The 12,988-nt window shown below is 37.6% G+C and overlaps 1 protein-coding gene across 5 annotated transcripts in view; it reads right to left on the minus strand.

The window, feature by feature from the left end:
* Positions 1 to 12,988, minus strand: part of PDE4D (phosphodiesterase 4D) — an 810,773-nt gene that overhangs the window by 287,758 nt on the left and 510,027 nt on the right. Inside the window, exon 1 of one of the 5 annotated variants that reach the window (XM_005889052.3) lies at positions 12,165 to 12,611. The exons of the other annotated variants lie outside the window; for them this stretch is intronic. Coding sequence (XP_005889114.1) covers positions 12,165 to 12,229 — 65 coding nt within the window. The 5' untranslated portion in view covers positions 12,230 to 12,611. Of the gene's footprint in view, positions 1 to 12,164; positions 12,612 to 12,988 lie in introns of those variants that run through there. 5 annotated transcript variants of the gene reach the window in all.

Below are 12,988 nucleotides of genomic sequence, written 5' to 3' on the forward strand. Positions count from 1 at the left end.
CAGTGCAGCTCCCAGTATTATTCCACGTGGCCACTACTATGGGCCACAGATGAAAATGATTAGCAATCTTGGTTTTAAACAAAGAGGATTGTCTATTTCCTTTGTTACTTACATGAGAAAGACATTACAATTAAGGACACATTTCATGTGTATTTCTAAGTCAGGGTATAATTCCACGGCTATGCATGTAAAGTGATTTTCCCGATTATAAAAACACTTACAAAGGGATGTTTGCTAACAGTTAATCTGCTGATATTTTTGTGTTTTACATTACCATGGAAACACTTTCTGATTCATATACAATTAGACGCAATTTTAACAACAGGACTCAGACAAACAATCGGAACTATTTTTCTCAAGCAGAGATTCAGGGAATCTTTAGTGACCCAATTTTTTCCCTCAAGGTGGTGAGCCCCACCCTCAATCACACCTTTTAGCCCAAAGAACAGTTGCTAATTATAACAAAGTAAAGCTTTTCCACATTTTTTTATTGGTACCTACTCATAATAAAGTAAGTACAGAGCAGAGACAATGGAACACTAATTGGCTGCTCTCACTAAACCACTGCATTTTCTGCATTTCCAGCCTCTATGCTCTTCAGCTCATCCTGAAACTATACTCTGGGCCACAGGAACTGATCAAACCAAATCCCCTTTTTTGCATGTTGTCTTTCTAGATGGAGAAAGAGGCTCGTGCTATGCTAGAATGGCAGAGTAAAAATAAACAGGAGTCCTACCCAGTCTGGGACCTGCTAAGGATGAGGAGACTCAGGCTATGGAGATAACAATCTGTATATTACACAACCCAGAAGGCATGTCAGGACTAGAGGAGCAGGGCATCTGGAAAGACAGGGAAGGCCTGGCAGTGAGGTACAGTAAGACTGAACCACCAGGTGGCAGAAAGTGAAGAAGAACTACAGAGCCACTTGATGAGGGCAAAAGAGAAGAGTGATAAAGCTGGCTTGAAATTCAGCATTAAAAAAAAAAAAAAAAAACGATCATTGCATCCCATCCCATCACTTCATGGCGGAAAACAGATGCGGAAAAACTGGAAACAGTGATAGATTTGATTTTCTTGGTCTCCAAAATCACTGCAGATGGTGACTGCAGCCGTCAAATTAAAAGATGCTTGCTCCTTGGAAGGTAAGCTATGACAAACCTAGACAGCATATGAAAAAAATAAGAGATATCACTTTGCCAACAAAGGTCTGCATAGTCAAAGCTATGGTTTTTCCAGTAATCATGTATGGATGTGAGTTGGACTACAAAAAAGGCTGAGCAATGAAGAATTGGTGCTTCTGAACTGTGGTGCTGGAGAACTCTTGAGAGTCCTTTGGACTGCAAGGAAATCAAACCAGTCAATCCTAAAGGAAATCAACCCTGAATATTCATTAGAAGGACTGAGGCTGAAGCTGAAGCTCCCGATACTTTGGCCACCTGATGTGAAGAGCCAACTCACTGGAAAAGATGCTGATGCTGGGAAAGACTGAAGGCAAAACGAAAAGTGGGCAGCAGAGGATGAGATGGTTACAAAGCATCGATCGCCGACTCAATGGACACGAGTTTGAGCAAACTCTAGGAGACAGCGGAGGACAGAGCAGCCTGGTGTGTTGCAGCCCATGGGGTCACAGAGAGTCAGACTTACTGACTGAAAAACAACAAGCCCTTCCTGTGAGATTAACCCACTGCCTGGGACTGCTGTCCTAGAGGATTTTGACCTATTTTTAAATAACTAAATCAGAAGCATCTTAGCTTCCAACTGATCACTTCTTTCTCTGCTACCTTCTCTATATCATTTATTCTTTGACCCACCTGAATAGATCTTTGAAGCACAGTGTGATTTATCCAGAACCCCTAGCTTTGTATAAAGACTCAGTTTGAGGTGTCCCAAGAAGACTGTCTCACAGAAAATAAGCTCTTATAGACTGAATCAATTTCACCCTATAGTTCTTGATTTAAAAAGTTCCAATAATACACAAACTTGAAAAATGCATAATACAAGCTAACATTTCCTGATACAAAGAATCAGCTACTGTGCTAAGGACTTTAATTAATTTTAATTAAGTTAATTAACTTATCTGACATATTTACATATATAGCATTACTAAAGGTAACATTACGGGAATTCCCTGGCACTTCCAAGTCAGGGGATACAGGTTCGATCCCTGGTCAGGGGACTAAGATCCCACATGCTACACAGTGTGGCCAAAAAAAAAAAATAATAGCATTTAATAATTTTTAAAAGTATGTGAATCCATGAAATTCTCTTATTTACCATGCAATCTCGGGTAAGTTTTCCTCACTATTCTAGAAAATGAGGAATAATAATAATGTGTGCCTCACAGGATTTATAATGAGACTTGATGGAGTAATTCTTTTCAAACACACAGCCTGATATCTGTCACAGAAGCACTCAGTAAATAGCAATTACCATGATTTTTACTTCAGTGAGACTATGTTTTGGAGAAGAGAGAAGAGTAAAGTTACAATTTCAAGACATAATTTTGGCAATTTAATAAGCGATGTGACTTCCAAAAAATGTTACTGATCAGAGTTTAGTTACCTGCGAAGGTCTTTGGACAAAGCACTGTCTTGAATTTCCTTCAGGAGACCATGGAGACCTCAACCTCCATACCTCTCCATAAATATTCCTTCAATCCAACTTTGAAGTTGTGACAGAATTATCATGATACTAGCTAACTTCACAGACATAAGTTTAAGAATTACATTTAAGTACCATACAATAACCTTAGATATGCAGATGACACCACCCTTATGGCAGAAAGTGAAGAGGAACTAAAAAGCCTCTTGATGAAAGTGAAAGTGGAGAGTGAAAAAGTTGGCTTAAAGCTCAACATTCAGAAAATGAAGATCATGGCATCTGGTCCCATCCCTTCATGGTAAATAGATGGGGAAACATTAGAAACAATGTCAGACTTTATTTTTTGGGCTCCAAAATCACTGCAGATGGTGATTGCAGCCATGAAATTAAAAGATGCTTAGTCCTTGGAAGAAAAGTTATGACCAACCTAGATAGCATATTCAAAAGCAGAGACATTACTTTGCCAACAAAGGTCCGTCTAGTCAAGGCTATGGTTTTTCCAGTAGTCATGTATGGATGTGAGAGTTGGACTGTGAAGAAAGCTGAGCGCCAAAGAATTGATGCTTTTGAACTATAGTGTTGGAGAAGACTCTTGAGAGTCCCTTGGACTGCAAGGAGATCCAACCAGTCCATTCTGAAGGAGATCAGCCCTGGGATTTCTTTGGAGGGAATGATGCTAAAGTTCAAACTCCAGTACTTTGGCCACCTCATACGAAGAGTTGACTCATTGGAATAGACTCTGATGCTGGGAGGGATTGGAGGTGGGAGAAGAAGGGGACGACAGAGGATGAGATGGCTGGATGGCATCACTGACTTGATGGACATGAGTCTGGGTGAACTCTGGGAGTTGGTGATAGACAGGAAGGCCTGGTGTGCTGTGATTCATGGGGTTGCAAAGAGTCAGACATGACTGAGCGACTGAACTGAACTGAACCATACAAATTATAAATGGAAATACTTTCACGAATTTACCTGACAAAGTTTCAGCTCTCTATTTGACTTCAAACTTTGTGTTTGAATTTTAAGAAAAATATTTCTCCAATAAAATCTGTTGCCACAAAAACACTGACATTGTTTCTAACCATTTTCTTGACCTTATTTGACTGGAAGTTAAAGACCAGCAAAACTTTTCCAGTTCCAAAAATGGGGTCAGGGTGGGGAGAATTAGATTATAGGTTATTTTCTGTGGTCCTATTCATTTCCAAGAGTTTATGGTTCTACTCGCTGGTCAAATGCCAGAGAGGAAGAAAACTGCAATTTATAGTCAGATTGGGGGAGAGGGTCAATAAACTGAATGCATCAAGAACTAGCTAGATTTCTAGAGAATGAAGCTGGGCCAAAGTCCACCTTCCACGTCTCCATCCATCTCTATGGTCCATGGTGGAAGACTTGTGTGCACACCTTGAGAAAGAAGGCAGACAAATACAAAAGGTATTTGTTCTTGAGCTGTACATGGTTAAAAAGAGAACCTTGAAATAATCTAGGACAGAAAGGAAAGGCATAGACCAGCAGCCTACTGACCACTTTTGTAATACTAGGAGGCAGAATCATGAGTGACCAAAGCAGTGGAGACAGTGGAGAAAACTGAATAAAACAAAAATAATACCATCACCACAAAAAACATGGGGTTTAGAATTAGACCATGTTTTCTTCAGCACTGTGATTTACGAGTTTTATCTCCTGTAATTATGAAGATAAAATGAACTAAATCATGTACAGCACCAAGTCCAGTGTCTGACCAACAGCAGGTTCTCAATATTGTATATCTGTTATGTGGGTTCGATCCCTGGGTTGGGGAGATCCTCTGGAGGAGGAAATGGCAACCCACTCCAGCACTCTTGCAGGGTGAATCCCATCAACAAAGGAGCCTGGTGGGCTACAGTCCATGGGGTCACAAAGAGTCAGACATAACTGAACACGAACACACACACACATATCATTACAATGGTCACCACTCTGGTTACCACTGTAGACTTAGGGGCTACTGTCCCAGCTAGCTGGTAATCCAGCTGCCAATCAGAGTTACCTGCTGTTCTATGACACATCTATAGCAGAGGAAACATCACAGCAGTGGTTGCCTGCCTGCCAGAATGCCATTGGTTAAAAGTTGACACATTTTGCAGGAATTTGTCCTAACTAAAACAGTTTCAGTCATATAAATCCCCTGACACAAAGAAGAAATTCTGTACCACATTGCAATGAAGTGAAATCACAGATGTTAGGAATTGTTATTTTCTGTATTCCATATATACATGAACATTTCATACATATTCATTTTAGAAAGTTGAATTTCTCATCTTGAATGTATTTTAAACAGGACAGAGACTCAGACACAATGGGAACACTCTTTTGCATGAAGCCTGAAAACAATTACACATTTAAACTATGTTTTACAGAACATTTCTTTTAACAAGTCACACTGGTACCACCCCCTTTACAATTCAAAATGAGCGTTTTGCACTATGAAATGAAATGGAGAAGGAAATGGTAACCCACTCAGTATTCTTGCCTGGAAAATCCCATGGACAGAAGAAACTGGCAGGCTACAGTTCGTGAGGTCACGAAGAGTTGGATGCCAATTGAGCACATAAGATTAAAAAAGACCACAAAGTCACTTTACTCCATAAAGGAGAATCTACTTATCTACTGATTCACTACCCTGATAACTAGGAAGAAATGGGTTAAAATTTAAGCAAGGAAGATTAATATTAGCTATAAACAAAACGTCTGAACTGTGTGGGCTGTAAAACATCAAAAACTTCACCAGTAAGGAAGTTTCGGAAATTGTCACCTCAGTGTGCATATATTCTACACCTGCTTTCTAGTTTTCTAATTTCTTGTTCTCCCTCATGTAACAGAGAAATGGAAAGGATTGAAGTCGACTTTCTTTATCCTCTGGCAGAAGTTTTTAGTCCTGAGATGAAGGGGAGAAACAAACAAATAAATAAAAACCATTGCTACACGCAAGTTCATTACTAGAGCTGCTATCGGAAGGTGGCAGTGTGATTAAACAGGGCAGGGTGCCAGATGGCGAGTGTCTGGTTCAGAATGGGCTGAAGTCCTTCCAACCTCCCCTCTGACCTTCCTCTTATTTCTCTAGACACTTCTTCAGATCTTTCCCATAATCTTCCCCTTATTGTTTCTCACTGTTATTCTGAAGAGCATCTTCGTTTAGCTTCCCCAATTCACATCCTCACCTATCACCCAGGGTGCTCCTATGAGAGCCAACTGCCTAGGAAGGTTGAAGGTAGATAATAAAGGTGTAACATTCATATTTCCTCTGTTATGCTAAGAACTGCATCCACAGGTTCTGGAATTCTCTATATTCTCCATTCTTCTAAAAGACTTCCTAGTTTAGTTCAAACTTGACCACAGAGCAAGGCATTTAGAGATTTGAGAATTAGAATTTCATAATTTAAGACTTTAAAGAGTATTTGTGATCCACTCTGTCCTTCCCTGGCATTAAAAATATATATATATATATATATATACATACACATATATATATATATTTTTAATGTTTTAAATAATATTCAAGCTATTTTAACCACTTTTCCTAAAAGCTGCTTATCTCTAGATCTGGGATTATCTCTAGGTCTATATCACCAGATGTGATACAAACTTAGAAAATAGGATCAAAAAGATTTATTGCAGGTTCAAAGCTCTGAACCAATTTTGAAAATAGTCACTTCTCTAAGTCCAGTCACATTGTATAACTGGACAGGCAGAAATTACACAAGTTCCATTTGTTTTCCCATTTGCAAAACCTTGTAAGATAAAAGATACAGGAAGGAAGATTTTGTACCTTTTTCAAAGCTGAGTTAAAACATTATGAAACTTCATACAAAGTTTGAGAACTTGTTTCTTACCTGACGCCTTACAGATCTTACAGAGAACAAAGTAAGACTTTCTAACAAAATTGGAAAGATGATCTATTAGAACTGAGAAGCACTGACTTTTGCTCTTTATTTTCCTACAATAGGGAATAGATAACTTTATTTGTTACTGCCGCTGCTGTTAAGTCGCTTCAGTCGTGTCCGACTCTGCGACCCCATAGATGGAAGCCCACCAGATTCCCCTGTCCCTGGGATTCTCCAGGCAAGAACACTGGAGTGGGTTGCCATTTCCTTCTCCAATGCATGAAAATGAAAAGTGAGAGTGAAGTCTCTCAGTCGTGTCCGACTCTTCGCGATCCCATGGACTGCACCCTACCAGGCTCCTCCATCCATGGAATTTTCCAGGCAAGAGTACTGGAGTGGGGTGCCATTGCCTTCTCTGAATCACAAAACCCTTTCAAATAGTTATTTTTCAATGCTCAACATCAGCCTTAAACTTTGAAAGTGAAAGTCGCTCAGCAGTGCCCGACTCTTTGTGACCCCATGGACCATACAGTCCATGGAATTCCCCAGGCCAGAATACTGGAGTGAGTAGGCTTTCCTTTCTCCAGGGGATATTCCCAACCCAGGGATCGAAACCAGATCTCCCGCATTGCAGGTGGATTCTTTACTAGCTGAGCCACAAGGGAAGCCCAAGAATACTGGAGTGGGTAGCCTATCCCTTCTCCAGCAGATCTTCCCCACCCAGGAATCGAACCGGGGTCTCCTGCACTGCAGGCGGGTTCTCTACCAACTGAGCTATCAGGGAACTTTATGGCCTATCATACCCCAGAAGGTCAACTTCCAACTTATCTTTTCAGTCACCCAATAGCTACCAAATATTTTAGTGCATTTGCTATATTCACAAGATAGATAATTTGACAGTCATCAAAAGTGATACTTATAAAAATAGTGGTGGTAGTGATTTAGTCGCTCAGTTACGTCCGACACTTTGCAACCCTGTAGACTGTAGCCCGCCAGACTCTTCCATCCATGGGATTTTCCAGGCAAGAATCCTGGACTGGTTAGCCATGTCCTTCTCCAGGGAATCTCAGGTCTCCTGCATTGCAGGCAATTCTTTACCTACTGAGCTACCAGGGAAGCCCAAAGAAAAAGAGCACTGCCTCTGAAGCAGAGAGGCATGGGATTGAACCTCAGCACTCCCTAGCAGTTAAAGTGCTTTGTTCAAATTATTTTATCTCTTAGGTTCATTTCTTCATCTGTAAAATAGGGATTAACAACTCCTTCCTTTCAACATTATTATAAGAACTAAACAGGATACTATATTTAAAATTTTCCACAGAGTTCTCATTTATAAGAGACACTCGATAAAATGAAAGCTAGAAATATTATTATTAGAAAAATGCACGATGAAGTGGAGCACAGAACTAATATTTACAACAGTTCAAGATATGTAAGTTAAGTGAAAAAAAAAAAGAATAGTTGAGGTTAGGATACCAGGGGTTAAAACTAATTTTCCCTCCAAAATATTATTGTCATTACATCTTTTTATTTTCAATTAGAAAAGTTAGTAGTTTTACTATAATCATGAAGCCAAAATAAGAATTCTCAGTCAGCCTGAACTCATAACTTTAGGAGAATAGAGTTAATAGAAAAGAACAATCATTTATTGATCTGAGAAGCAATGTTTTTTAGAAAGTTATATCTGCTCACTACTGAAATGCTTATTTGCCGTATTTTGGACACTGAGCCAATTATTGTTTACCAGATATACAGATGGCTACACATATAAAGATGAGTTTGCTAATGCACATGGTAGTTATATTTTGAATATATTTAAAATCATGTATCATAATTCCTTGATGAAAAAGTGCATATCATATAGTAAAAGAATATATATTCAGAAGAATGAAAACCACCCTGCCTCCATTCTGGCCATTTTTACCCTAGAAGGTAACCACTACTAAAGGCTTGGAAAACACCCTTCCGGGCTTATTTTCTATGTCTATAAACCTAAGTAAAAATTTTACATATTTAATAATCTGCTTCAAAACTTACTTTATAAAAAGACTCACAGGCATATCTTAGACAATAGCATCTTCTCCCCACCAGATTACACAATGAACAATCTTAAATATCACAAGTATATGCCAAATAATGAACAGCAGAAAAGAACAAAGTCCAGTTTTATTGATCAAAGTTTTCTATATTTATATTTGTAAGGATAATTATTTTTCATTTAAATTGAATTATATAAGTCTTGGTTAGATTAATGAGAACTATCTCTGGGATATATTTGTAAGTGGTAAAATGCTACAGAATCATAATTTTATTATAATGTATAACTGCTGACTATTTCTAAATTGAAGACATGTGAAATTAAAATATTTATGGATATGTAACTGCCTCTTTGTTTTCTCACAGAGAATTTAAAGATGAACTATTACTACCAAAATGACTGAAACAGAAAGGCAAAATAAATGATTTTGCTAGTTTTATTAACTGTATGAGCATAAGAAAACATATAGATCATGTTTTTCTCAATTTCTAGCAGACATTTAAAGGAATGCAAAAGGATTAATACCACAATTAAATTCTTTTAGAACCTGGCACAGAGTAGGTAGTCAATAAATATACCTATTGAAAAAATAAAAACAACCTAGTATATATCCTTATTATATAATACTTTATATATATTTAAAATATTATATAATAAGGAAACAGATCAATTTCAAGATTATTTTTATCTTGTTTTAGAAATTAATAGAATTTTAACTGTAAGTAAAGGGCTTGTTATTTAAGCAGATGAACCAGGAGGAAGGATATATAATATCATTAGGAGTTTGTCATGAAATCCTCTTTTAAAATGTGAGTATCTCAAAGGGATTCAGTCAGGGCTGTAAATAACAAGTTCGTGTGGATTGTTTTTTATGGTAGTAGTTGGAAAGAAACAGGAAAAAAGCCAAAGAATAGTAATCTGAAGCGCTGGGTTCTTGCAAAAGGCAATTAGCAAACTGTCCGGAAGCATCCAAAGAGAAAATAGACAGTCTTAGAAAAAAGGGGGCAATGGAACAAACAAGATTTACATAAGTAGCATTAAGATAGTAAAGGCAAAAGATGATTCTCCCAAAAGAAAGTATTCTCAAGCACAGAACGAAATAAAATCATCTGAAAAAGGAATATTTACTTGGTCTCTCTAGTGGGAAGTCAGTTCTTAAGAGGATGAAGTAGGTTTTGGTTTCTGAAAGGAAAGGGGTTAGGGGTGGGGGTTGAGAGGACACCATCCTACTGAATTGTCGGGGGCAAGTATGTACCGAGGTATAGGGAGCCGAAGGGCTGCTTTTTTTGTTAATCAAGTAAACATCTATATATATGTGTGTGTGTGTGTACACATATACACACATGTGTGATGTATAGAACAGTCTTATGGACTCTGTTGGAGAGGGAGAGGGTGGGAAGATTTGGGAGAATGGCATTGAAACATGTATAATATCATGTATGAAACGAGTTGCCAGTCCAGGTTCGATGCACGATACTGGATGCTTGGGGCTAGTGCACTGGGAGGACCCAGAGGGATGGTATGGGGAGGGAGGAGGGAGGAGGGTTCAGGATGGGGAATACATGTATACCTGTGGCGGATTCATTTTGATATTTGGCAAAACTAATACAATTTTGTGAAGTTTAAAAATAATATAAAATAAAAAAAAATAAAACACATGTATACCTGTATGGATTCATTTCAATAAAAAATAATAATAATAAATAAATAAATAAATTATGTAAAACCCGAAAAGAAAAAGAAAAATAAAAATATAAATAGATGTGTTGTACAGAAATTGAAGGATAAAGGGATAATAAAACAGTTAAACTATAACTACAGTGATTACAACCTCAGGTCAATGATTCAGAGACAGCAGTGATATACCCAAACAGTTACATTATTAATAAGACAGAGGTAAGAGGGAGGTTTCCATAGTGTGCCATCAGGGACCATTAGCATAAAGAGAGGCATTTACTTCTTACATAAACACCATCTAAACCAAACACTACTCAAACTATTTAAAATTAAATGGAACAATATACACATTCATATTTTAAAACATATACTTTGAACTGTGGCCCTATTTATGACCTTACATAACACAGAATAATCAAATAGAACAGTTGTGGATAAAAATAGACTATGATAACCTCAGAGGAGTAAAGGATGTCGATGCTGCTGAACACTGAACTGCACTAAGTGTTGCTGATTGATTGCATCCTAAATTTGGAGCTAAGTCTCCTGGCGTTTGAGACAAAAACAGCAAATAGGTTGGTTAAATACTATTTATTCATGCATAAGAGCCTGTTTTCACATAAGCAGGACAGAAATCACAAGTGAATAAAATTCACTTATAAATTCTGATTACCCATTTATATTAGAGATTTATATTAGTTATAGCAACTATAAAAGGATTCTAAGTATTTCCCAGTATTTATTATTTGGCATAAAAGAGCCATACAAGTTTAGTTGCAGATGCAACCTTTTCTTTAAATAAACTCAAGGAGGAATTTATCACATGTATTCATTTATTTTTAAAAAAATCACAATTGATATGAGATCAAATCTGCATCTATAGTTTATTAAAACTCACAGAAATACCACTGCAGGACAATTCTTGATTCTAGTCCCCTACAAAACAGCAGTACAATAATAGCAAATGATAACCCAACCTCATAAATGTGGACTGAATTCCCTATACAAATAATGTAAGTATTTATTTGTGTGTCTGCCTGCTCAAATAATTATATGTAGTGCATCTTACCTGCTTGCTTCCAGCCTTTCCTCAACACCTGCCTTCACTCATTGCTTTTAATTCTCCTGTCTAAAGGATTCTTTCCATTTCAAAAAGATGAGCTTATTTATATATTTACAATCAATCACTAAGATAAATAAAATAAAATTAACCTCTGAAACAGCCATAAAAATATTTTTGTAAATATCTGTATTAGACACAAAAGTTACTTATTGAGAAACTATTCCTTAAGGTTATGTGCATACAGCCATATCAAATACTGAAGAAATCGTAGAACTAAATATTAGAATAAATTGAAGTTAACATACTTTTTATTAAGATGAAAACACTAAAATTACCAAAAAGAACCCCACAAAATTATCAAGGAACATTATTAACAAAATAAAACAGGAGATTCCTGAATGATAAGCAACTTGATATACATTTAGTCATATAATTAAATTCAAGTTGGTTATATGATTAAAATGTAAAACATTATTAATTATTTTAATACTCGTGTGCTGAAAGCTAAAGAACTACTTCTAAAGACCACAGCAAAGATCGTTAACTACTAGCCTGCTTGTCTATCAGGTAAGAGAGATAAGAAAACATGCAGGCAGATCAGACAGTGAAAAATGATAAGTTTTCATTTTCTAAACTTCCAAGGTTTTTGCAGGTTTCCTTCCTCTTCTAAAACTTGTCACCAAATGAATTGCTATGGTCCATGAGGACAAAAAAAAAAAAAAATAGTGCGAGCACCCTTATTTTTAGAGTAAACAAAATCGAGCAACAAAGTAGATAGAGCCAAAGTGTCACCGACACCGAGCTCTTTCTTACAAAGCCCTAACATCATACCTAACTCTTGAACCTCGTCAGCAATTACTAAATACTCCACGATTACGTCAATCTTTAAATGAAAGAAGGGGAGAAGCAGGAGAGAAAAGCACGTTACCACACTCCCTCTGAAGTCCTCAGGGAACTTGTAGACCGGGATCTTGGCTTCATGATAATGCTCATTTTGGAGGAAAAAAAAAAAAAAAAAAAAAAAACTCTTCAAGAATTCTGATTAATACATTTCAGCTGTGTTTCTACAAAGATGGCTTGAAATATATTCCATTTTCAAAGGAGGTTGTTTGAAGAAATCCACATTTCCCGGAATCCAATTTCTGCCCCCAGTCCAGAACAGAGAGAGGTTTCTAAGACACAGAAGCTTTTTCCTCTTTCATACTGAATTTACTCCATCACCAGGCTGTTCGGAAGTGACAGTTTGTTTTCTGCTTTGCACTGCCAAGGGAGGAACTGGATTTTGAATCTATTCTTCATCTGGTCACAAGGGTAACCAACAGAGTGAAAGAGCCACTTGATCGCATCTCTTTTGCATTTCCACAATACCAGGATTAAAGGTTTCCGACCGTCTAAAAGTGCTCAGGTTAGAGAAAAGGAAACAGAAATGACCGCGAGGTACAGTAACGACACCGGAGAGCTGTCAGGGAAGTTCCATTTCAGGGCGACCACAAAAAAACACTCCTCTCGGGGGAGCCAAGAAGTCAGAGAGGGAACAAAGCTCTCCACACTTGAGCTGGACTCACTGTTGTACCTGCGAACGCAATTTCCGCTGTGTCCCCTGATTAGAATCTGACTCCATGCCTTTGTGAATGAGAACTATCATTCAATCTCACCAGGCAGAAACTATTCCTCAAGGGCTGTATGACGTCTGTAGGAAGGCAGTTCAAAACATCGCAGGGAAGTGAGAGAGAGAAAAAAAAAGACCCAGCG

The sequence above is a fragment of the Bos mutus genome, chromosome 20 (assembly GCF_027580195.1).
Source record: "Bos mutus isolate GX-2022 chromosome 20, NWIPB_WYAK_1.1, whole genome shotgun sequence".
Classification (NCBI taxonomy): Eukaryota; Metazoa; Chordata; class Mammalia; order Artiodactyla; family Bovidae; genus Bos; species Bos mutus.